The 21283-nt window shown below is 45.9% G+C and overlaps 1 protein-coding gene across 1 annotated transcript in view; it reads right to left on the bottom strand.

Moving 5' to 3' along the window:
• Positions 1 to 21283, bottom strand: part of KCTD1 (potassium channel tetramerization domain containing 1) — a gene marked incomplete at its 5' end in the record, with an annotated part of 44480 nt that overhangs the window by 1003 nt on the left and 22194 nt on the right. The window contains 2 exons of the mRNA XM_082852833.1: positions 3961 to 4266; positions 20465 to 20609. Coding sequence (XP_082708959.1) covers positions 3961 to 4266; positions 20465 to 20609 — 451 coding nt within the window. The remainder of the gene's footprint in view (positions 1 to 3960; positions 4267 to 20464; positions 20610 to 21283) is intronic.

Below are 21283 nucleotides of genomic sequence, written 5' to 3'. Positions count from 1 at the left end.
TACAACCACCTTGCATAATGGGTGGAGTTAGTCCATTTGACAGATGAGAAAACTGAGGCTCACTCCTAGTAAGTGATGGAATTGGGTTTCCAACTTAGGTCTCTTTGGCCTCAAATCCCATGTTTTTTGCAACGTGCAACTCCACCTTCTCTGCCGAAAGAGAGGGTTCACATTTCAAAGCTCATTGACCACTAACATATATTCGATGAGATGATAAAGACTATGGAGAGACAGTGATATTATCTGAATTTACTCCATCGGTGATTCAGCCTCAACTCATTCACTCTTGACTGGGCCATTGTTCAAATTTCCTGAAACTGAGTTAATATATTTCAGCTTGAAAGACTGATGCAATTTCAACAGCAGAAGAAATGGACTATTAAAGACAGTCGAGGTTTATCTACAGCTTTTCAAGTTTGTGGCTTTTGAAATAGTTCTATTGCCTTGAGTGTATCCAGGGAGGCAAGAATAAATGCAATGGTTGTATATGATCTGTATTAGAAAACATATCCAAAAATAAAGATGTTCTAAACTTCTCATACAAACATAACCCATATAATCTCTGATTTTGAAATCAAATACCTAATGCCAGAAAGATCCCTGGGTTTGTCACTACTTGTCTGACACTCTTGAATGCAGGAAACATTTCCTGCAACTCTTAGATACGCAGAAATACAGGAAACTGATCTAGAGCATTCTGTTTATTTAGGAATCCAACAAATATTAGACTTGCAAATGTTCCCTGCCAGGATTCTGGATGTAATTAAATTATATCTACACCACTCTAAAGGCAAGATGACTCAATCATAACTTTAGAAAAAATGCCTGGCTCAAATTTTTAAAATTTTTGGAACAAAGTGAAATGTTACCAAATAACTCTCAAAATGTAATTACAGTGAATCCTTACTATGTCTTTTTTTGAATTATTATTTTTTGGTTGGCTACTTTTGCATGTAATATAATCTGCTATTTTGCAAAAGAGCTAACTAGATGAGATGGGAAAGCAAGAGTATGCATTCTAAAAATTAAAACCTCAAATGGTGGCAAATTTAAAAAAAAAAAGTCCTTATGGGAACAAAATGAACACTCTTCCCTGCAGTGTCTACTTCTATACATAAATTCACAATGCATATGCACACCAGGCAGCAGAAGGACGCTATGAAGAAAACAATCTCTAAGTTCAGAACCAAGTACATTAAGATGTGCTTTGGTGGCAGGTGAGTAAAAAGGTGAACAGGGCTTCCCTGGTGGCGCAGCGGTTGAGAGTCCGCCTGCCGATGCAGGGGACGCGGGTTCGTGCCCCGGTCCGGGAAGATCCCACATGCCGCGGAGCGGCTGGGCCCGTGAGCCGTGGCCGCTGAGCCTGTGCGTCCGGAGCCTGTGCTCCACAACTGGAGAGGCCACGACAGTGAGAGGCCGCAACAGTGAGAGGCCGCAACAGTGAGAGGCCCGCGTACCGCAAGAAACAAAAACAAAAACAAAAAGGTAAACAGCTCGCTCTCAGGAGATTTCCCCAGTAGAGGCAGGAATGTAGCTTGTCAGCAAGAAGCACCCCAGCCTGCTTGGCCAAACCACTGCCTTGGAAAGGATTTTTTTACCTTGATCAGGAGAAAAATTACAAAGGTAGAGGAAGCTGAAGAATAAAGAACTTAACTCATACCGTTTGTCTTTCAGTGTTGTTAGGTCGCTAAATTGCTAATATAAGGAAGTCCCTAAGCTTCCTCCCCAGAGGGTCTAATATGCATATGATAATTATTCAATATGATCCAATGTTACCTTGAAGATGGTAAAGCTTATTCCAGTGTAATGCAGATAGCTTATGCTTCTTGACCGTTCCTTTTTAAGCCACAACTCGTTAATAGCAAAGTTCCTTAAAGTCAGTGATCATTTGGGAATATTAAAATCACTTGGGTAGCTCTCAGGGCTCCTGTGCCTTATCCCAAAGCCTCTGAACGCCTAAAGGATGGTGCCTGCCCTCTAGATGGGGCAGGAGCTCGCATGGCCATGTCACATGACGAAGTTAATCCAGATGGAAATCCACATCTGATCAGACTCGAATGACTGGGAAACGTGTCAGGCTTGTGAATTTCTGATAGTTATTCAGTGGCCCTAGGGATGGGGCCCTAGAGAAGCAATGAAATGCTGTCTAGAGAGAGCTGGGGGAGGGGGGCGGGGCAGGGCGCGGGGAGGAGGGCAAAGGCTTTCAGGGCTCTAGAGGCTTTTCTAAATCGCTGAGGCCCCGCTCAGGAACTGCACAGGGCGGTCCAGGGTGCGACTCCGGGCCTGCACAGCCCAGGTGCCACCCGCTGCCTGCTGGGGTGTGTGCCTTCCTCTGGCATGCCCAGGGCTCAGTGTCTGCCAGTTTCCTGCTACTCTGCTCTCAGACACCTGATCACAAAACTTTAAAATGATAAATAGCTGTGAAACCATCCTCAAGAGGCAGAATGGTAGAGTGGGTGCTTCTAGTCTTGGAGTTTGGGGAGAGGTTTTGTTGGCTCAATACTGAATAAAGCCATGGACCCGTTCCAACTAAAAAGACAGATAAAAGCCCCCAAACCCTGACTCCATTGACTTCAAATCGTTTTGAATCACACAGACCTGGAGTCAAGACCCAGGTGTGCTTCCTTTTTCTCATCAGCAAGACAGGGAATTTACAGTGCTTACCTGTTAGGGTTGGTGTAAGAAGACAAGCACGGACAACGCTTGGCCCAGGGCTGGCACGCGTCAGTTACGACGGTGACCACAATCACCATCATCTAAGCCACGTGGCCCCTCACACCTTGTCAACCAAACTTCTGAATTCTGCCCTTAAGTCTTCTTCTCCCATAAACTTCTCTATCTCAGAAAATACTAATTCCATTCACCCAGTTCCTCCATCAAAAATCTTAGTCATCTTTGCTTCTGTCCCACAACCCAGAGCCATTGTCAGAAAACCTTGTCAGCTCTACATTCAAGATATTCAGGGCAGTCCAGTGGTTAGGACTCTGCGCTCTCACTGCCGAGGGCCCGGGGTTCAATCCCTGGACAGGGAACTAAGGTCCCCCAAGCTGTGCGGTGCCTCCAAAACAAAAAACAAACAAACAAAATTACTTTGGAACTTCCCTGCCAGTCCAGTGGCTAAGACTCCGTGCTGCCACTGCAGGGGGCACGGGTTCAATCCCTGGTCGGGGAACTAAAATCCCGCATGCCACGTAGTGCAGCCAAAAAAAAAAAAAAAAGATATTCAGAGTCGGAAACTTCTCAGTTATTGCTTAGACCAGCTTTCTAACTGGTCCCCTTGCTCCCCCTGGTTTCCACCTGTTGCTGGAATATTCACTTTCAAATACGAGTTACAACGTGTCAGTCTCTTGCTCAAAATCCTCAAATGGCTTTCCATTTGACTCATACAAGCAAGGGAACCAAACCCCAAAGAAACCAAAACAAAGAATCCCAGAGCTCTTCCCACCCTCTGTGGGGCACTCCATCATCTGTCCCTGGGGGGGCTCTGCACTACCCAACCCACCTTTACTCGCTTAAAGCCACGCTGGCTTTCCTGATACTCCTCAGTATGTCAAGCACGTGCTCCTACCCTGGGGGCTTCGGAACTCGCTGCTCCCCCTGCCAGGATACCCTGCCCTAGGCATCCTCTTCTCACTACCTGCCCATCATTTAGGTTGGTTATTGTTTGCACCCTCCCACCCCCATTCCCATAATATAATTCCCTCTTTTCCATGAAAAGAGTGCTCTTGTCTGTTTTCTTCCCTTCTGTATCTCCAGTGTTCATACCAGCACCTGGCACACAGTAGATGTTCAATAAATGTTTGTGGAATGACTGAATGACTGCTGTAGAGGGGTGAACAGTTTACGTCCCCCAACCATGTGAGGGTTCTCCAGCTCTCTGGAGGAAAGGTACCACATGAAGGCAAGATAACAGCATTAAGAGCAACATTCGATGCCACACAGTGTGTGACGACACTATACCTGGACTGAGTTGAGGTGACAGTAGCCATTCAGTGGAAATCTGATGACGTGTGTTGAGTCGTGATTCCAGCCTGCATTGACGGAGTTACACATCACGTCGCCGATCTCTGGAAACACTTCTTCTATCAAGGATTTGTCACCGCTGAGTGTGATCCTTTCTCCGAGGTCTGGGGCAACACGTACCACGAGGCACTCACAGGGCCTAGAAAAGCGACCGGTTTCTCTGTCCTGTTTCCATCTTTCCATCTCCAACAACATGGGCTGAAGCTGAAAATATTTTGCCTCTTCATATAACAAAGTGTAGTCCTGAAAAAAAAAAGGTATTTCACAGTGTAAAATGCAAACTTAAGGTGCCAAAAATGTCCACATATGAGAGGTGAATTTTTCACCCCTGTTACTTCAATAATCAAATCTGGGTGTAAATTTTTCACTTATATAACACTTTTGTACAGACTCAATTTGCATTCATTCATTCAGTGATTATAATAGGAGCTAAGGGTATTAAGGAGCAGGTGGGACCCTTCTAAGTGCTTTCATGAAATCCCCATAATTGCCCAGTGACTTAGGAACCATGTTTTATTCCCATTTTGCAGATGAGAAAACTAGGATGTGAAAGGATTCACCAAGACTTTTCTCTTTTTGTAGAAAAATGCCTTTGGGTGTTTACAGTTTGTGTCCGTGAGAATCCGCTTTATGGCCGCTGGATGGAACGCCCGCATGGGTCGAGGCGGGGGAGGCATAGCTGTGCACCATTCACCAGGAGCCTATGCTCCTAGTCACCTTCAGTGGCAGCTCCAGAACGTCTCACAGGAGGGGGAGGGGCAGGGCCATGGTGGAGGTGGGGCTGGAAAGTGGGTGGATGGGCACCTGGAGGGCACGCATGCTGTTTTTACCTAAACTTGCGGGATGGGTGATGGTTTGGGGGAGGCTGATGGAGGACGCACTGCCCTCCACCAGCCCTCAGTGCCCCCATCACAAAGTGAGAGAGGCAAACAAAGTGAGAGAGCCTCAGGCCTGGGCTCCTGAAAGACAGATGTGCAGGAAAAGAAACTAGTCCACTTCTGAAAACGCAGTCACCCAGTCTTCGGGCATGGTTTCTTTTTCTCTTGTCTTAAAAGAAATCTATTAAAACACACACAAGCCACTGAATGGGAGGACAAAAGAGGATGACGGGGAGGCAGCAGCTTAGGAAGAATGTTATCAAGCAGGTCAATATTATGTCTAAATGTAGCTATGGCCACAATCATCTCCGGCTGTGAGGTACGTGGACACTTGTCCAGACACGCTGGTTGAGAACATTTTAATCAACCGACACGCATTTCGCCTTCCTTCCACGGGCTGGAGCTGGCAGGCGGTGCCCCGTGCCTGCAGGAGAGCCAATGCCTGAGCCCAGGGCTCGAGGGCCGCCAGAGGCCTCGGGACGGAGCATAGGAGGGCACGACTTCAGGAGAGCTGCTTTATTTGGCACTTTGCTTTTTCTTGCAAATCAACAGCTGGAGCATTATTCAAGGCTTCCACAGAAAACAGAGTTGGAGGGGCAAGAAAGTATGAGTGGGTCCCTAACTGGATCGTCTACCTTCCATGCTGAGAAACTCGGGCCAGGTGTAAGACATGACCTGGACGCTGGTCAGCAGAAGGGGCTGCTGCTTTACTCTGTGGTCTCCTAGCAACCCCATCACTACAGGAGCCTGGCTCCCTGCAGGAGAGCAGCCCACTGCTCCCATCATCTCATTTCACCTGCTTCGCCTCCTGTCTCACAGGAGATACTGCTCGGTTTGAGGTGTTGAGAACCAAGCTGCAGTGTGGTCGCTCTGAGGGCAGAAGCGAGCCCCCAGACCAGCCCAGCCTGAGGGTAGGAGTGAGGGAACTGCAGGTTCCTCCTGGTCAACCTGGGGACCCCACTACCGTGCCCTGGTCATCTTTGAAGTCCACCAACTGTGACATACTGACCTTAATATCTTACTCATCAAGATGACAGCTCTCAAGGAGATTTAAACAGTATTGAGAGTTACACAATGCTACTGCTTTTTATTCTCCTGTGAGATTTAATTACAAATTTTAGCATGAAAAAGAATCTGGACTCCAGTGAAAAACATGCCATCAAGTCTTCAGATCTTAAAACTGCTCACAGCAGTCTTCTTGACCAACCTTGACCCTTGGAGTCATGGAGGAATCCTTTCTAATGTCACTGAGTAGTGATCATTCAGCCTCTGACTGAATGCTTCCAGAGGTGGGAAGCTTACTATTTAACAAGGCACAGTATTTACTTTGTTTGAAGCTGTGATTGTTGTAAATGTCTTTGTTAGAATGACCTGAATTTCCTGTAACTTCAACTTATTTGTTCTTAATTCTGCACTCTGGGGTTTCAGTGATCTTAATCTTTGACGTGTTAACCCTTCAAACATTTGAAGACAACTGTTATGTCTAAATATTATTCAGGCTGAAAATACCCAATCGTTTCAGCTCCCTTTCATTTGTTATGACTTCGAAGTTCTTCAACATCTAGTATGTACAGCTGACCCTTGAACAACACGGGTTTGAACTACACGGGTCCACTTACATGTGGACTTCTTTCACTAAATAGGTACCACAGTGCGACATGATCTGCAGTTGGTTGAATCCGCAGATGTGTAACTGCAGACACAGAGGGCCGATTAAATCATATGCAGATTTTCAACTGCGAGGAGGGTTGTCCCCCCAATCCTTGCATTGTTCATGGGTCAACTGTACTTGAATTTGTCAACATGCTGCCTAACACCCAGACCAGAATGGAACCTAACATTTCAGATGTGATCTCATGAGTGCACTGCACCACCTTTGCTTGGTTGGACACTGTAACTTCTATGAATGCAGTCTGTATTATTTCTCTGCTGCTGCTGTAATAATTAGCACAGGTTTAGTAGCTTAAAACAATATGAACTTATTCTCCTATAGTTCTGGCAATCAGAAGTCCAAGATGAATCACTAAGGCTGTTTGTTCTGGAAGCTCTAGGGGAGAATCCATTTCCTTGCCTTTTCCAGCTTCCAGAGGCTGCTTGCACCACTTGGCGTCCGGTCCTGCATCACTCCCCGCTCTGCTACCGTTGTCACATCTCCTCCTCTTACTCTGACCCTTTCCCCTCCTTCTTTCACTTGTAAGGATCCTTTGAGTATGTTGGGTCCACCTGGATTATCCAGGATAATCCCCCCATCTCAAGATCCTTCCTCTAGTCACATCTGCAAAGTCCCTTTTGCTGTGTGAGGTGACACAGTTATAGCTTTCAGGAGTTAGGACATGGACGTCTTTGGGGGGCATTACTCTGCCCACCACACGGCATAAGGTCATATTAGCGAAAGCTGGCATCCCCACAGTCCCATTGCTCTATTCACATTCTGCTTGTTCCGCTTACAGTGAAATCCCTACACCTTTTCCACAAAGCTGCTATGGAGCCAGGTCTTCCTCATTCAGCTTTTGTGAAAATTTTTAAGTCCTCCACTGTTTATCCCTCTTTAAATTACGTACTGTAGGTTCTGAGTTTGTTGCAAGGTACTGAGAAAATTCAAATTCTTTCACCCATGTTCTCGGTCTCCCTCTCGTTTTTGTGTCATTTTGAACTGGGTGTCCTGTTTCTATGTGTGAATCATTTCTAAAAGTACTGAGAGGACAGGGCTACATACAGGGCTTTGTTCAGGCTGACAGTCAGCTAATAAATTAAGTCTCTGAATTCTGGCTGCCACCTGGTTATACAATCTGTAATCCAGCCCATAACTGTGGCATTTGTTAGAGTCTTGTTGAAATACTGTGTGTTTGGGTGGGACTCCAGGGGAAAGGCTGGAGGTCTGGGAGGGGCTCCAAGTCACCATACTGCCAGCTAGTCCCCTTAACTGTTTAGGGCTCCAGTGGACTTACCTGTCAAGCGAGTGGAATCAATCGCATTCAAGTTGCTTCCAGCCCCGCCACTGTATGAGCCTGTGTCCGTGCAAACACCCTGATCTACCAGTTTGTCTACCATAACCCAGAAGTAATGAGACTAACAGGGCCTGGGTTCCAAGTCCCCCCTACGCTGACTCTAACCTTCTCCTTCTTTCCTCTGAGTTCACAAAGCAAGTGTGTAATAATCCACTCTGAAGTCCGCCATGGACTGAGCCCCTCCCTACATAATGTTGTTCACAGCTATCATTAGCCGCTCTTGGAAGGCCCTTTGGCCCTGCTCAGGGCGGCTCAAGGACCCTGCTAGTTAGGGGTCGGTAAAGTGAAGGATTAAAAGGGCTCCCCCGAAGGTCATCCTGCACCTGGGACGTCATCCTGCACCTGGGACGTCATCTCACAGGCCTAGCCTTGAACTACCTCAAGCTGCCAGGTGTTCTTTTACTGTCTCTTGACTCTTCTGACTCCACTTCTTCCTTTACCACCGCACCGTCTGGTCTGCAGGACGGGGCCGCCGTCTGCGCTAGGGAGGGAGGGCTGGAGAACAGCTGAGCGCATGCGCTTGGCGTGGCCATTGGCTCCCCACTCTGACTCGCCTCCCAGCATCGTCCTCCACCAGCCCGAGCACCAGAAGGGTCACCTTGTAACCATTTTCTGCACAGCTAAGCTCACGCTGGCTGTTCTTTTCATGGTAGGCTCCTTTACATCCGTCCTTCTCTGCTTCCTAACGCCCGCCTCCCGTCTCATCCAAGAACTCCCTACAGAACAGACTCAGTCTCCACGGCCACTCTCTCCAGAAGCCTCATCCTCCTTTCCTTCCTCAGTCAGGATCATATAATTTTACTGTCTACATTTCACGCTGTTTAGGGTTTATCCTGTTTCCTTTTAGGTTTTCTGGCCTTGTGCTCATCTCTTCCGGTATCTCAATCTTTTGAAGTCTTTTTCCCTGAAGACTCAGTTCCTATCTGAAGACGCCCGCCTTCCTTTCACTGGCTTTTTACAAACTCTAGACGACCTAGCCTCTTGTTCCCAAGGGACGAGGTGGAAATGCGCAGGTGTTTACGGGGCTGAAGCAGGTTTGGCCCCAGTTCTTCTTTTCGAGGAAGTGAATCCAAAGCATCCGTGTCTGCTTTCAGCAAAGCAAGTCCAGAATGTTCTAGTAGCCATTACTCTTCTCTGCTCCCACGCTGACTTTACCTTCTCTCGTTAAGACAGCATCCACCCCATCTCTTGCTTAGCCTCATATTCAGTAAAAGATAGGTTATTCACAGACATATTATCCTGTTTAAATAATTTAACATCCTAGAATACATATTTTTAAAATAAAAAAGAATATTTTTTTGAGATTTGCAATAATTCTGAGAGGCAGAAAGATCAAGATCTCATTTTACAGGTGAATACATTGGGCTTCCCTGAGACCTTGGAGAGAAGTACACGGAACAGGAAAGTAAATGTGCGTGGACTCCAAAAGGCAGATGGGCCGTTTTTCCAAAGCTTATTTCTTGATTAAATATTTGAATTCAGAAGACATTTTCCATACAGGGAGGAAAGTGATAAACACAGTGTATTGGTTTCCTACTGCTGCTGTCAGAAATTACCACAAATTTGGTGGTGTAAAACAGCACAAATTTATTCTCTTGCAGTTCTGGAGGTCAGAAGTCTGAAACGGGTCTCACAGAACAAAGACGGGGTATTGGCAGAGCTGCCTCTTTTTCTGGAGGTTCATGGGGAGAATCAGGTTCCTCGTGTTTTCCAGCTTCCAGGGGCTGCCCACACATTCCTTGGCTCGTGGCTAACCATCACACCACTTCCTTCCTGATATCTTCTCTGACTCTGACCCTCCAGCCTTCCTCTTTCACTTCTAAGGACTCCCGTGGTTCTATTGGGTCCACCTGGGTTATCCTGGATACTCTCCCCATCTCCAAACCCTTAAACTTCATCACATCTGCAAGGTCCCTTTTGCCACGTAAGGTGACATTCACAGGTTCTGGGGATTGGGATGTGGACACCTTTGGGGGCCATTACTCAGCCTACCACACACGGCTTCTAGTTCCACAAAACCCTTGAAAGGCTTATTTCACGCCTAATGTAGTTGAAGTTTCACAGGTCCTTCCACTCAAAAGCAACTCAGCCACTCACTCATTCATTTTAAGACCTGTTTATATGCAGTGGCCATGCTAGGTACCGTGGGCACAAAGAGGGTTTTTCTACGAGGAATGCATCCAACTCCTCCCTGGAGTTCTAGAAGCTCTTCTCCCACCCGCGCTCGGGACAGGGGGTCCTGCTCCCGGGTCTCTCTGGCCATGCTTGGCTCCCCAGAAGGCAGGGTATGTATGTATCTGGGCACCTGCAAAGAGGAGGCGCCAAGAAAACGAGGGGAAATGAAAGGATTTTATATTTTACATTCCAACAGTAGCATCCATGTAGTAATCATAAACAGAAACAGATCCTTAGAAAACTTGGCTTTAAAAACGTGTTTTTTAGGGGGAGGTGGGCCATCACAGTTTTTTTCAGTGTTTGAGGTTTGGGACCTCTAAGGTTCTTAATTTCCCTGGCTCTGTAACCCTCCTTTCCTCCCTCCTTTCCTTCCTTTTTTCCTTCCTTTCAATTTTCTTTTTTTAGAGCAGTTTTGTTCACAGCAAAACTGAGCAGAAGGTAGAGAGAGGTTTCCCATATGCCCCCTCCCCCCACCCATGCACAGCCTCCCTGGCTACCCATAGCCTCCACCAGACCGGTCCATTTGTTACAATCTATGAACTTACACTGACACATCATAACCGAAGTCCTCACGTTAGGGTTCACTCTCGCTGTTGAACACTGTGTGGGTTTGGACAACTGTCTGATGACATGTATCCAGCATTATAATATCATACAAGGTAGTTTCACTGCCCTAAAACTCCTCTGTGCTCCGCCTGGTCTGCTCTCCCCGCCCCCAAACCCCTTCCTTTTCTTCAAAGCCCAGGAGGACTGGCCCACTCACTCCTTTTGCCCTGCTACCACTTGGTACTTCTGGCCAGGAGTCTTCTTCCCTGTTCAGCACCATCTGAACACCATCTTCCAGCCCCTCCCGACCACTCCTTTTCCTGGGCCAAGGATGCCCAGCCCTGATGGCTACTGAAGGTAACGTGAGAGGTGGCAAGGTCCCTTCTCTACCCGGCCACTGTCTCCAGCCCCCACCTCTCTGACTCTCCTAGAGAAAAGCTAAAGTGTCCACAGGTGACAATGACAGGGTGCCGATGGCAGATCCATGTGCATCTGGAAGCCACACCCTGGTGCCGCAAGTCACCGGGTCACGAGGCTGCAGGAGTTAGGGCTGCTGTGCAGGTGTGGCGAGGGCCAGGGCTGGGATGCTATCTGACAGGGTGCCGAGGGCAGAGCCCAAGGCAGATCCATGAGCACCTGGAAGCCACACCCTGGCGTGTGGCCAGGGCCGGGATGCTATCTGACACGGCGCTGGCTGCTACCTCTGGTTACTGCAGCTTGTCCTGCCTCAGAGGGAGTGTCCTGGGGAGAGGGAGAGAAGTGGGCCTCGGCAGGCGCACCAGGAGCAACAGTCCCTCAGCAGAGACGCAAACTCTAGGTGGCAGAGCTGAGACCGTGGGCGGGGGCCGACATCCTGAGTGGGCACTCTCTCAGGTGCTAGGGAAGAAGAAACTTCCGGCGGGGGGTTGAGGGGGGGGAAGGTCTCCCCAGCTCAGCACTCTGCCTCCTCTGAGAAAGGTCGTTCCTCAGGAATGAATACCTAGAAGCCATGTCTGTGTTGCCGCAGCTGATTGGCTAAAGCACCAGCATCGGAGCCAAGTGGAGCCAATCAGATGGTCTCTCTGTGGAACCAAAAAAGGGGAGAGAGACCCTGGCATTGCTGGGGCAGAGCCAGGTTAACGGCAGCAGTCTAGAAGCCCACAGACTCCCACAACCAAGGTCCTCAGAGCTGCCTTGGTGTTTCCACCCCTGAGAGAATGTTCCCACTAATTCTGTGAGATAAACGAGAATCCTTCCCATAAATCCTTCCTTCCTCTTTTCCTTAAGCTAGGACATTTTGCAATGTCTGGAGACATTGTTGGTTCTATAACTGGGAGGGGTTGGGTGCTACTGGCATGTAGTGGGTAGAGGCCAGAGATGCTACTCAACATCCGACAATGCATGGGACAGCCCTACCACAACAGTCATGTGGCTCAAAACGTTAATACTGTGAGCTGAGAAACTCTGAGCGAGACAGGAATCATTTTTGTTGCAACTACAGGAACACAGAACGTACCCTGATTGAATGGTCACTCCTAGTATCATTAGTGGTGACTCAACCACATGTGTTTGCTAATGTGACGTAATATGAAGTACCCAACATCACTGGGGATGTATTCTCCCCAAAATATTTAACTTAACCCTATCAAGTCTTCAGATACAAGTTGCAGTTTACAGGAAATGAGAGGTTAGCGTAATGAGCTCACATGACAAAGCAACCAGACAAATCCAGATGGTGGGACATTGTGTAGGGCAAGGGGCCCGCACTCTTCAGCAAGTCAGCATCATATAAAAAGGGACTATGCGGGCTTCCTTGGTGGCGCAGTGGTTGAGAGTCTGCCTGCCAATGCAGGGGACATGGGTTCGAGCCCTGGTCTGGGAGGATCCCACATGCCGCAGAGCAACTGGGCCTGTGAGCCACAATTACTGAGCCTGCGCGTCTGGAGGCTGTGCTCTGCAACAAGAGAGGCCGCGACAGTGAGAGGCCCGCGCACCGCGATGAAGAGTGACCCCCACTTGCCACAACTAGAGAAAGCCTGGGCACAGAAACAAAGGCCAACACAGCCATAAATAAATAAATAAATTTTAAAAAGGGACTATGCTAGATAATAAAAGGAAGGGACATAAAATAACTAGGTTCATCGAGGTCTCAGATCAGATACCAGCTTGGAAAAACCACACAGAAGGGACTTTCCTCGTGGCTCAGTGGATAAGAATCTGCCTGCCAATGCAGGGCACAGGGGTTCAATCCCTGGTCCGGGAAGAACCCCCATGCCGCAGAGCAACTAAGCCCATGCACCGCAACTACTGAGCCTGTGCTCTAGAGCCTGTGAGCCGCAACTACTGAGCCTGCATGTCACAACTACTGCAGTCCGCACGCCTAGAGCCTGTGCTCCACAAGAGAAGCCACCACAATGAGAAGCCTGCGCACTGCAATGAAGAGTAGCCCCGCTCACCACTAGAGAAAGCCTGCGCGCAGCAACAAACACCCAATGCAGCCAAAAATAAAATAAAAAATAAAGAATCCCTGGATCAAAAAAAAAACAAAAAACACATAGAAAGGACATTCTGGGGGTCAACCAGGGAAATCTGAATATGGTTGCAGTATTAGAGGAAATAAAATTTTATTAAAATGGAAAGGTAGAGATATTGTCTGAAATAAGCATAGCAAAAAGACCCAGAAGCCTATGCACTAAAGTTTTAACATCGGCAATCTCTGGGTGGTGGGAATATACTGTTGAAACTTTTCCTTTTGCTTGTCTATTTTTCCAGGTTTCCTACAACGTACATATACTTCTTCTGCAATATTAAAAGGTTATTAGAAATAACTAATAGACTTTTGAACTTAAGCCAGGGAGAGGTAAGCTGGAGGCTGTCTGCTAGCAAATTTTTCTTTATCTAAGAAGGGGAGACATCTATCCAGAGACCACAAAAGATGTTAGCAACATGCAGGCATTTACCAAAGGGGTTCAGAATAGAAGCCTAGGGAGGGGTAATTTTGTGGTTCCCCATCAAAAAAGGAACCAAAGCTCTAGACTCCTGATGTGCTGGGAACTCCAACTGTGTGCATGTGTGTGTATATGGGTGTGTGCACCCACACACGCCCATGCATGCCTGGGAGTGAGCAGAAAATAGAGCAACAGTGAACAAATCAGTATAATTAGGGGTGAGGGGAAATGAAGGGAAGTTTTATTATTATCCATAATAAAACACGGCAGAGAAGTTCTACAATCACTTATCTAGAGAACAGATTCCAACGCCTTTCAGTGGGAGCAGAGCACAAGCAGCTGCCACTTAAGTGGTGTTCTGAAGTATGAAATTATCTAAATTGTTAAATGGGTATCTAGCTCAGACAGCACATTTGCAGAACGAGATTTTCAGGGTCGTAGGATGCTATGATTTCAAGATTTCACGCATTTGCTCAACCCAGCATTAAATAGCTGGAGAGGGGAGCAGGTCATCAAGGAATGCTCTCCCTGCAAACCCAGTAAGAAAGATTCTCTCCACAAGCCAAATGCCATGTCCCTTTTCCAAGGTCAGGAGATAAACTCTGCCAAGGAAGAAAGCACTATAGTGCTGCTCAGGGACGGGCAGACAGAGCCCATCTGTGTGCGCCCACGTTTGTGATTCGCACAGACTGTGGTGGATGCACCTCCACCATCACCTGTTCTTTGGCTGCTCTGCCAGGTTCCAGACTCCCTGTAATTTACAGCCTGTCTGTCACCCAGAGGTTCTGTGGGAAACATTGCAGGGCCCTGGGATACGTGAGTTTCATTTGACATGCTTTTTGTCTTTTTCCCCAAGTGTGGGCTACAGTTAAAACCTTAGGCAATTAAAGGGTGTGTTCTGTGCTTAGAGTTGATGAACAGCAGGTCTTTCAGAGCTCTGGAATCCCAAGGGAGCACCAAAGGTACAGAGAAGCACCCATCCCACTCCTAGCCAGGGGTAGGGGGCTGGGGGTGGTGACTGGGTGAGTCCTCAAGGGATTGTCCCCTGGAATGGGCCACAGCTTATCTCCCATGCAGTTTTTCTCTCCCAAGCATCTAACCTGAATATTCTTGGAGGAAAAATAATGCCTGCCACATTTAAATGTGTTTAAAACACCTAGCTCTGTTTCTGGAACATACTGCAACTAAAAACAAATGGCTGTTATCATTTTCTGACTGTAATTCCCCATAAATTGTTTTATATTCCCTGGAGTCTGCATCTCTTTTTCTTTTTTTTTCTTTTTTTTTTTGCGGTACGCGGGCCTCTCACTGTTGTGCCCTCTCCCGTTGCGGAACACAGGATCCGGACGCACAGACTCAGCGGCCATGGCTCACGGGCCCAGCCGCTCCGTGGCATGTGGGATCTTCCCAGACCAGGTCACGAACCCATGTCCCCTACATCAGCAGGCGGACTCTCAACCACTGCGCCACCAGGGAAGCCCTGCATCTCTTTTAATCATGGAAATTATAAGTTAATATATTACCCTGACAAGTAGCTTAGGATGATGATATTACATACATACATGTTTTATAATTTCCATTTAGTCCTATATGATTTTAAATGGAAGTGTAGTGCCTACTTATAGTTAGCTTCTGGTCTCCTATGATTCTTTTGACCTTTTTCGGCTGTGTTTAAATTAATTAATACTAAGTAATTATTATGTGTCCAGCACACAATGTCCTCTAGAAAAATCTAAAAATGATCCTGTTTGTGAGACTCTTACAAAGTAGTTAAAGGGTCAGGATATACATACAAAATATCCAAAGTTCAAATATAAGGAAGTATATGACCAGGTATGAATGAGAATCTGGTTTGAATGTGAGACTCACTTCATTCATTTACTCATCCATCCGTGTATTCATTCACTTATGCCACAGATATTTACATGTTACTACGTGCAGGGCTGAGCTAGTGTGACAGACACTGCTGGCTAGCTTCCCCAATAGCTATGCCCAACCCCTTAGCCTTTGCCCATTTCTCTCACTGCAGAGGTTGAAAAAGAAAAAAATTCACTTTTTCAGCCTCTTTTGCAGCTAGGGTAGGCTCAGTTCTAGCCAATAAGATATAAAGAGAACCTGGGAATCTACTGACAAGGACAAAGTCTTGTGAGTTATAAGCCTTCTGTCCCCTTTTCCTGCCTTGAATGAGGATGTGATGCCTGGAGCTGTGGCAGTCACCTTAAGACCCTGAGGTGACAAGCATGAGGCCAGAACGTCAACACCGAGGATGACAAAACAAAAAGAGAGAGTCCTGTCCTTGATACCATCACTGAGCAGATACCACTGCCAACAGCCATGGACCTCTGATTTCTTATGTGAGAAAAATAAATCTCCATTAGTTTAAGGTGCTGTTGATTGGCTATTTCAACACTTGTAGCTGAAAGCATTTGCTAACATACAGCTGGGTACATAGCACTAAACAACAGAGACAAATAATTACAAATACACTGTGTGTGACCACGGAGAAGCGGGGATACAGGCAAATCTAAGCTAGAGTAGGCACACGATGGCCTAGTGATGAATATGATGAGCCCTAAGTGACAAATTAAGGCCAGGGAAAGAGCAGCAGACAGAGTGGGCTGCTCTGAAGGGGAACAAGAAGATGGTGTGGCACATGTGTAGGTTAAGAGCCGGGTGAGGTAGGCAGGGGCCTTGTGCGCTCTGACGGGGATGTGCTGCTTTGCTCCATGAACAAGGAATGGGAAACTCCTGCAGAGTTTGAAGCAGGAGCAAGTCACTATACACGATGTTTTTTTAAAAGTGTCCCTTGGTGAGGGATGGGGTGGGAGATGGAGGAGTGGGAGAGAGAGGAGGGCATAACTATAAAAGGGCAACAGGAGGGATCCTGGCCATGATGGAAATGTTCTGTACCTTGACTGTGACAATGCTGACATCCCAGTTGTGAGGCTGTAGTATAATTTTGCAAGATGTTACACTGGGGGGGAACTGGGTAACACAGGATCTCTCCATTATTTCTTACAGCTGCATGAGAATCGACCATGATCTCAAAATAAAAAGTTTAATGGAGGGCTTCCCTGGTGGCGCAGTGGTTGAGAGTCCGCCTGCCGACGCAGGGCACACGGGTTCGTGCCCCGGTCCGGGAAGATCCCACATGCCGCGGAGCGGCTGGGCCCGTGAGCCATGGCCGCTGAGCCTGCGCGTCCGGATCCTGTGCTCCGCAACGGGAGAGGCCACAACAGTGAGAGGCCCGCGTACCGCAAAAAAAAAAAAAAAAGTTTAATGGAAAAAAGTGTCTCCTGGTTTCAACATGGAGAGTGGATGAGAAGGGGTAAGGGTGGGAGACGGGACACCAATTATGCAGGGACCCTGAGGCATCCAGAGAATTGCCTGGCCTTGGACTAGGGAGGGGGGATGAGAGGGGTGAATTGATTCCAGAAGTATCCGGAGGGTACTCTAGGCAGAGCCACCGATGGATGGATGTGGGAGGGTAGGGCCTGGAGCAGGACGGTCGATTCTGGCATTTTCACTGAGATGGATAGGACGCAAGGGGAGAGGAGCGGGTTTCACGGTGCTGGCGGCGGGGAGGAGGCGGTGCCCCCCACCCCCAGCTCCCGGGTGGGCAGCTCGTTTAAGGAGCCAGTGAACTATCCAGGTCACTGTTCTGAGTGGGCGTCTGGAAATGCAATCACCTTCAAATAGGACTAAAGGTGAAATTTCTCTCCTCCACCCACTTTCCCACTCCTAGTGCCTTCCTTCTAGGAAAACACCAGAGAGGAAGGAAACCTTGGCTCTCATTCTTTCAGCCCTTTCTCTACTCGCCGATTGCTCTCCCAGCCCTAACCCAGGAGCCAACGCCTGCCACCCGAGGCGCCGGGTCTGATGAGAGGCTGGGGTCCCTGCCGAAGCCCCGCCCACGCGCAGCAGGCCTCTCCCCCTCCCCCACTCCTTCCTTCCCTTCTGTGCCCAGTGCAGGACTCAGCCCCGCTTCGCATGTCCACGTAGGGCCTCTGCCTGCTTTCTAGAAGACTTCCCTCCGAGCTCCCGTCCGCTGCAGCTGGTGTGCGAAGCGGCCGGCTGTCAACTCTGCAGCTGGGGGTCCCTGCAGCGAGGGCCCCGCTGTCTAAACCCGTCGGCTCGCTCTGCCCTCGTGTCTAAGCAGGTGGGTCCCCAGCCCTACACTGAGGGCTGGAGCCCGGAGAGTCCCCTGCGGCTTCTGCGGACGATGCTGGCAGATGAATGGCGTGGCACGAGGGGAAGGCAGGAAGGGGCAAGTAGAGAGAAGAGTGTATACGTTGAAGAGCATCCTTGAACACCGTCTAGGAAGGCGCCGTATCAGAGACTCGCAATACGTTTTCCTTCCTGAGTTGGAAGAGACCATCCTTGGTAAAGTTGCCGACTTTTGCATTTAGGAGCCACGTTGCACAAACCAACTTCCAATGTCTGTAAACCCTGGAATCCTGCTCAGCACCGTGAGAGGCCCGCTCTGAGAGGCCCCCGGGAACCCCCAACTGGCTGGGGAGCAACAGAGTCACAAGAGTTCCTCCGATTCATTCCAGGGCTGCGGGGAACTGCACACACTCGTTACAGTTATTATTCTCTTATTTTTCTGCCAACTGTATATTGTTTTCATGTAAGAGAAATGCCTACATGATATGAGCCTTCTACACTCTCTTTTCCATATGGCTAGTCATCCTTGGCCCATACCCTACAGGTTAAAGCCCTGAAGGAGAGGATGGATGAGAGCCCCCCCCCGAACTCCTATTAATTTGGGATCTATTCTTCTAGATCTTTTTCTATTTACACATACATACCCATAAGTTTTTACATAAATAGAAACATACTATACATATTCTGCAACTTAATGCTTTCACTGAAAAAAATCTTGGTGATTTTTTCCCTCATACATCAACTAATCCATAGTATGAATAGTGTGTAATATTTGTAACCATCTGCCATTGTTGAACATTTTTTGTGTCCAATTTTTACTATTACAAATATAATTATAATAAACATTCTGTGTACATATATTTTTGCATATTTATGTGTTACTTCTAGAAGATAAATTAATAGACATGGAATTGCTAAATGAAAACTAAATTAAAACTACCACTAAATTGTCCTCCAAAAATGTTTACTAGTTTTCACTCCCAACCACACTGTATGTTCCCCAATACTATATATTACCAATTTTTTAATCTTGGCCGATCTGATGGATAAAAGGGGGTATCTCATTTAAGTTTTGTTTCTTTGATACTAGAGAGATTGAATATCTTTTCAAATGTTTATTGGCAATTTCTATTCTTTTCTTTGAGAGACTTTTGTTTACATTTTAAAATGTTTTCCATTGGGTTGTTTGAATGTTTCCTACAGATTTTTAGGAGCTCTTTTATGATGGATATTAATTTTTTGTTGCAAATATTTCAACTAGTCTGACACTTGTCTTTTATTTGTATATGGTGTCTTTAGTTCAACAATTTTTTTCTTTTTTTAAGGATGGCTTCTGAGTAGTAAGTCTTGCTTAAGTAGACTGCCTCACTGCCTGAAAATTATACTTTTGGAAATTCCTTTTTATTTTCTTCCAATACTTTTTATAGCTTTAATTTTTATGTTTATTCCTGGAATTTTGGTGACCTTATGACAGAGATAGGGCTCTGGCTTTACATTTTTTCCAAAGGTCTTAGTGCCAACTGTCTCACTGCCAATTACAGACTATTCCTTTCTTTTCCCACCGATTTGAAATACCACCTTTATAATATATCAAATTCCTACATACACACACATCTGTCTCCAAACCCTGTTTTTCTCCATTGATCTATGTGTATAATTTAGCCCTGTCAGGATCACACTTTCTAATCACTGTAGCGCTGTAGTATGTTGTGATGTCTGGTAGGACACATCCACTATTGCCCACCATTACTATCACCACCAAATATTTTTTAGCTCTTCTTAAGCATTCTTTTCTTCTACACAAACTTTATAAATGGGTCATATTTCCTTTAAAAAAAATGTGACTTAAATGGGTTTGCACTGAATGTATAAGTTAATTTGGGCATAGCTGACATCTTTACAATATTGAAGCTTCCCAACCAGGAACAGAGAATGTCTCTTCATCTATTCAATTCTTGTTTTAAACTTGTATGTAGAGATTTGCAGTTTTCTTAATCAGGCTTTGCATATTTCTTAAGTTTATTCCTGGGTGTTGTAATTTTTGTTGTTGTTGTTACTCTTAGTGGTACATTTTCCCATTACATTTTATAATTGGCTTTTGCTCTTCTATTGGTAAGCTATTGATATTACTATATTGACCCTGAATGTGGATGCTTTAATGAGTTCTTTACTAGTTGTAATAGTATTTAATTGATCCTTTAGAATCTTCTATTTAGAGAAGTATTAACAGTTGCAAAGATAACATTTTTGTATACACCCTTCTAATATTAACATTTTCTATTCGTTCTTGTCTAATTTCATTGCCTAGAGTTGCCAGCACCATGTAGGACTAACTTTAACACTTGTTAGTAACTTTAAAAGGGAACGCTTCTAAAATTTTACTGGTAAGTATAATTCTTCCTTTAAATTTCTGGGAGAAAAAGTCTTTATTAAGCTAAAGGTTTCCTTTTATTCTCTACCTAAGACCTGTCAGAAATAAGCTTTGAATTTAACCAACTTATTTTCAATCTATTAAAATGACTTGTAATTCTATTCTTCACATAAAAGCTGTCCTCTTTCGGCCATGTAAAACTTTAATGACCATATACTCTATTTCATTAAGACAGTATAACCATGTCAGAAACCTCTGATGCCATTAGAGTTGGTGTATGTTAAAAACGTAGAACTGGAAATATTTTTTGGAGCATATCAAAACAAAGCACGTATTTATGCTGTTGGTAATTTAATATGAATCCCTCACCTTGAAATCATCAGGAATGAGGAGTTTTGATGTTCGTAGAAAATTCAAGATATATCTGAACATCTGTCCATCTCTGTCAATGAAATAGTGCTGTTTGAGACTGTCCAAAACAATGGGCTCTGTACCATCAAAAAGTCTTCCGATTCTGTGATAGGAAAGAGGGAACAGTGAAGACAATTAGAATCAATTGTTCGGCCGCTAAGACTGAGAGCTACTGTTTTGTGTCACTGTCAAAGGTAGCACTTTTGAAGATGGCAGTCCGGGAAAATCACCCACTAAGTAGTTATGGCTCTCTGAGAAATACTGGCCCCTACTTGATAAATATCTCAAGACCAGACAATTCAAAATAGTCTCAGCCTTTCTCAAGTAAATTCTATTATTCAATGTCTTTTACCTGTAAAGAAGATGTCCTGACATGGTGATTATGGCTAAGTGCTTTCATTGTAATGGAAGATCATGTCTTTCCCTCTGTGTTACTTAAAACAACCCTCTCTGCCATTATTATTATATATATATATATATATATATATATATATATATATATAATTGCTCCAAAGTGTCTTTTAAACAGATTCTACAAAAAAAGCAATTTTGTTTTTAAGAAATCTGTTTTCTGAGCTTTCCCTACCCATGACTCCCAAATTTTCTAAAAATAAACCAATGCCTATATGCTAACATCTACATTTAATTATAAAAAACAATAATTGAGAATATCACTCATCTAAGAGAATATGTTTTCCATTAACAATATGCAGTCTAGTTTCCTAGGTCTCAGCAAAAATCATCTGTAACAGCCAGGAATCGTTATAAAATATAAAC

This window comes from Leucopleurus acutus (genome assembly GCF_964270905.1).
Source record: "Leucopleurus acutus genome assembly, chromosome: 13".
In the NCBI taxonomy this organism is placed as follows: Eukaryota; Metazoa; Chordata; class Mammalia; order Artiodactyla; family Delphinidae; genus Leucopleurus; species Leucopleurus acutus.
Note: the sequence above shows the minus strand (reverse complement) of the source record. Positions and strands in the feature narration are given on the sequence as shown.